At 42.5% G+C, this 5,029-nt stretch overlaps 1 protein-coding gene across 1 annotated transcript; it reads right to left on the bottom strand.

The window, feature by feature from the left end:
• Positions 1-1,922: 1,922 nt before the first annotated feature.
• Positions 1,923-3,234, bottom strand: LOC110875730. The gene is made up of 3 exons (XM_022123934.1): positions 3,199-3,234; positions 2,663-3,082; positions 1,923-2,540 (listed from the first exon to the last, which is right to left on the bottom strand). The coding sequence occupies exons 1-3, from the start codon at positions 3,232-3,234 to the stop codon at positions 1,923-1,925; spliced, it is 1,074 nt and encodes a 357-aa protein (XP_021979626.1).
• Positions 3,235-5,029: the final 1,795 nt, after the last annotated feature.

Raw genomic sequence — 5,029 nt, 5'->3', positions numbered from 1 at the left:
ACGCTTCAAGGCTGCAAGCTTCCCATTTAAGCTTTCTACTTCTTTCTTAGTTTTTGGTGGTTTGGTTTCTAGAACAGCTTTCACCTTGTTTGGGTTAGCCTTGATGCTTTGTTTCCCAACAATGTAACCCAAGAACTTACCTTCCTCAAACCCAAATGAACATTTTTCAGGGTTGAGTTTCATGTTAACCTTTCGGAGGTTCTTGAAAGTTTCTTGGATGTCATCGAGCATTTGATACTCCGTCTTGCTTTTGATCACCAAGTCATCGACATATGCCTCCATGTTTTTACCAATTTGGCTTGCAAAGGCTTTGTCTACTAGACGTTGGTATGTTGCTCCAGCGTTTTTGAGGCCAAAAGGCATCTTTTGATAACAAAAAGATCCCTTTGTCAGTGTGGAACGCCGTTTTTTCCTCATCTTCTTCTTTCATGAGTATTTGATGGTACCCTTTGTAAGCATTAAGAAAACACTTAAAAGGGTAACCGGTGAGGGAATTAACTTTGAGATCGATTTCCGGTAATGGGTAGCAATCTTTCGGACAAGCCTTGTTGAGATCCTTGAAGTCTATGCACATCCTCCAGGAGTTATCTGGCTTTCGGACCATAACGGGGTTTGCAACCCATGATTGGTACTTGACTTCTCGGAGAATGCCGGCTGACACAAGCTTCTCAATCTCCTGACAAGCAGCCAGACTCCTCTCAGGTGCTAGACTTCTTTTCTTTTGGACCACAGGCTTAACATCTGGTGGTATCCTTAACTCATGTTCAGCAATGTTTCGGGGGATCCCTGTCATATCTTCTGGACACCAAGCGAAGACATCGCTGTAGTGTGTTAGCAACTTTTCAAGATACGAGAGGGTTTCCTGTGAAAGGCTTGGGTTGACCCTTATTCTTTGTTCAGGGTACTTGGGATTTATGATTAGCCTTTGCTTATCTTCTTCACTTTTGGAACTTTCACCTTCAACCAGGTATGCCTCCTGAGAAGGTTGAAGGGTTGCTATCCCCCTTTCGGTAGGAAATTTGACTGTGCCATGGCCCACAGACACGGCCATATAGAATGCACATTGACCCGGCCTTCCAATGATCACATCATAGTTTGAAGGTATGTTGATAACCACGAATGTGAGTGGTTGGATTCTTTCCTTCTGGCCTTCGCTGAAACGAACATTAAGTGTCAGCTGCCCTAAGGGCTTAAGGGGTATATCGGCAATACCTTTTATGGAGGTTCCAGAGGGTTGAAGCCTTGAACGTTCTTCATTGCTTAACTGGTTGAAGAACTTCTCAAACATGATTTCGGTGGCAGCACCCGTGTCTATGTAAGCCTTTCTTGTTTGTAACGTTCCCACAGCAGCTTCAACCAAAGAGTACTTGAGAGGGGGTCTTTCTCTGTTAGAGGAAAGCAAACACATTGAAGCTCCCAAGCCTCCAACCGTTGTCTCTTGTGTGGAACCCTTCCATCAAAATCCACCATATTGACTTCCTTTCCCTTTCCTTCAGCCATTTTGTCCCTTACCCCTTTTACCAAATGAGCAAGTTCTCCGGACTTAACGGCTTCCTCAATTCTTTTCTTGAGCTGGAAGCAATCATTGGTGTGGTGACCCTTTTCTTCATGGAATTCACAATATTGTGTAGAGTTTTCATTTTTTTTTGCTTTTGGGGAGAGGCCTAGGAGGCCGAAAGTTCTGTTTGACTTCTTCCATTGCAAGGATCTCTTGGGGAGTCTTTGTGAGGGGTGTGAAACTCATGCCTTTCTCTCTGCTGGAAGGGTTACGACATTCAGGCCTTCGATGGTCTGAACCCTTTTGGCGTCTGTCGTAGGAGATGAAATTTCCTCTCTTTCTAGCAGGGCTATTGCCTCGCCAGCTGGATCCTCTTTTCCTCTGTTCTTTAATGTCCACTGCCTCCTCTCCCCGGATGTGGGCTTCAGCCCTTTCGAGAGCTTCTTCTAAGGTCTTGAGCAGGGATTTGTTGAAATCCCTTGTGAGATATTTTGAGGTAATGGCATTCATGAAACCGGCCACCCTCATTTTTTTCGTCTGCCCCCACATAGGTTAGACCTTCTTTCTTGTATCTCTCTATGAACTCTCGAAGGCTTTCATCATCTCTTTGCTTGATCTGAAAGATCACTGTAGCATCTTTAACATACCGCCTCTGTTGGGAGAAATTGGCTAGGAACCCCTTGCTAAGGTCATCGAAGCTTCGAACGCTTCGAGCAGATAAGTCATTGAACCAGATTCTTGCTGATCCGACAAGGGTTTCCATGAACATCAAGCAACATTCATCATTTGACCATTTCTCGATTCTTGCGGCACCGGTAAAGATCTGAAGATGGTCCTTAGGATCTTCGGTTTCGTCATGTGTCTTGATATGGGATGGCATCTTGATCTTTGTTTGAAAATCATAGTCAGCTATTTGCTGTGAAAAGCATGAAAGGTTGCTCGGCTTGTAGGGTTTGGCTACATCTTCTTCAACCCTTGCACCCATGTTGTTGTTTTTCCTTGGGTTGCTAGAACTTGATTGATGAAGTGCTGCCATGGGAAACTGGCCATCATATGGGTCATCATATGAGGCATAAGATTGAAGCCTTGAAGGCTTCCGGGTGGGACAGGGCAGTTCATTCCCAAGGGGGTGCTCATAACAGCACTTCGCGCCAAGGGAAGTACCGACAAGGCCTGTTCCCATGAAGTTGTCGCTGAGGGTGGAAGACTTGTTACTGGGGACTGCAGGAGCTGGTCAAGGGTCAGCTCATGGCCCAGTGGAGCACCGCTCGCAGCAGGTTGAGACGAGAAGAGAGGGTGCACTGTAGGATTTGGCCTTGCAGACAGATACGGGTTAGGATTTGGAGGATTACTGGGACCTGCCTCATCCCTAGATGTAAAAGGAGGGATAGGCGGTCCAGGAGATAATGTCGGCTCGGGTTCGTCATAGTCTAGACGGATCCTCACTCCCTTGTCCCTTTCCCTGCTAACATATTGATTGAGGAGAGACCTCAACTCAAGGAAGTTGTTGGCAACCCCTTCAGGGGTAAGTTCGACACGTGCTGGGGTGTCGGAAACACCGACGTTGGGGAAGGGACTCCGGATCTGGATGGAGTAGGTGTATTGAAAGTCAGAAACTCAGGAGTACCTCCTGGTGTCGAGAAGGAAGCAGGTGTAGTTGCATGGGCTTGACTAGCACCTGGGGTGGAAGCGTTAAGGACCTGATTCACTTCTCCAGGGGATCCACTTTCCGACATGGTAAATTTATGAGAATGGAGCTACACTACTAGGTCCTTTGGAGAAAAATAGTGGCGTAGCCCCACGGTGGGCGCCAACTTGTTGATGCAACAAATAATAGACCAAGGATAGTAGCTGGGCCGGTTAGGCAAAAGGGTTGAAGGGTTCAACTTTGCCTAACGCAGGTCGTGGGGTCCCCCCACGTTTGCAAGACGTGGAAGGAGGTTCACTAGTTTGTTTTTGTTGTTTGCTAAGGATCCTCCTCTGAAATATGTTCAGATTCGGATGAAGGAGCAAACAGAATGTGTGTGTTGGATGTGAAAGGAAGCAACTCGCATGAAGCGAGTACTTGGAATGAATGGCCAGAGATCTCGAGAATCAGGACTGGCCAAGAATGTGTTTTTCAGTAAATGAAGTGTCTTGTTATATAGGAGAAGACACCTCCCAAAGAGGAATGCATTTGACTAGTAACCTTGCTTGCAGTGAGGGGCTTACCCTTTCGGGGGTTAAAGCCTCTTGACCCTTGGATAATAAAGTGTGCTCTGTGGACCTGCATTGCTTTTGCGGCCGGCGAGTTGGTGAAGTAGTCTAGAGACATGACTACTTACTGTTTCGTGTTACTTTGTTCCATTTCCCCAGGTTTTTAACCTTTGAACCATTTTGTCTTATGAGCATTTTCGTAATTAAGTCATTTATAATTGATCTTGGGTTACCCGTCGTCAGCTACCATTATTGTTTAAGGGTGTATTTGTACTTTTATTCATTCTTGTATAACCTAAGTGTACTTTTGAATCTTATATATTCCTTGCCCTTTCATATTGAAAGGCATCGATTGAAATACATCACTTATACTATTCAGCAATTTTGACATGAATTACGCTTATTTTGACATACATATAATATCCAATAGGGTAAGGTTATTGTAAAAAAGACCAAAAGTGTGAGAAAGGTAAGAAAGAATCTCAGCCATTAGATCTAAATTAATTGAAAAGGGTAAATAAGTAATTTTATCATTAAATCAATTAATTAAAAACTTCCCATAACCGCCACCTTAATTATAGGAAGTATATAACACCATTCAGCAAGTATATAACACCATTCAGTAACTATATAACACCATTCAGCAAGTATATATAACATCATTCAACATTCATCAAGTATATAACACCATTCAGTAAGTATATAACACCATTCAGCAAGTATATAACACCATTTAGCAACTATATAACACTATTCAGTAATTATATAAACCATTCAGCAAGTATATAACACCATTCAGCAAGTATATAACACCATTCAGCATTCAGCAAGTATATAACACCATTCAGTAAGTATATAACACCATTCAGCAACTATTTTAACACCATTCAGCAAGTATATAACACCATTCAGCAACTATATAACACCATTCAGCAACTATATAACACCATTCAGCAACTAAACATCTGATCGAAACATATCTTTCTCTATATAAGTATAGCAATATGGTACTCATATTAAAGATAAAAAAACGCTCGTTATTATGGTGTTTTTTTTTTTTAAAGTTACGTATAAAAAGTTATTGACGTTTAAAAAAGACGGGGGAAGTTACATGTGCATTACCTAATTTCTAGTGGGTTTAAAAGACTATATTGCCCATAGATATTTCAAATCAGTCCAAATTAATGAAAATATTTTACAATTTGGTCCCTGTTGATCTCAACCATTAGATCAAAAGATCTAATGGCTGAGATTGTTTCTTACCTTACTCACACTTTAGGTCTTTTTTACAGGATTCTCTACCATATCCAATAATTATTTTCTTTATATTTAACA

Source organism: Helianthus annuus, chromosome 9 (genome assembly GCF_002127325.2).
Source record: "Helianthus annuus cultivar XRQ/B chromosome 9, HanXRQr2.0-SUNRISE, whole genome shotgun sequence".
Lineage (NCBI taxonomy): Eukaryota > Viridiplantae > Streptophyta > Magnoliopsida > Asterales > Asteraceae > Helianthus > Helianthus annuus.
Note: the sequence above shows the minus strand (reverse complement) of the source record. Positions and strands in the feature narration are given on the sequence as shown.

Excerpts from the sequence above, each read along its gene's own strand:
- LOC110875730 (XM_022123934.1), bottom strand. The coding sequence starts at position 3,234 with ATGTCGGAAAGTGGATCCCCTGGAGAAGTGAATCAG. Across the intron at positions 3,083-3,198 it reads CCCCTGGAGAAGTGAATCAG|ATCCGGAGTCCCTTCCCCAA; the intron begins GTCCTTAACGCT and ends TACTCCATCCAG. Across the intron at positions 2,541-2,662 it reads CATGGGAACAGGCCTTGTCG|TTTCCCATGGCAGCACTTCA; the intron begins GTACTTCCCTTG and ends TATGATGGCCAG.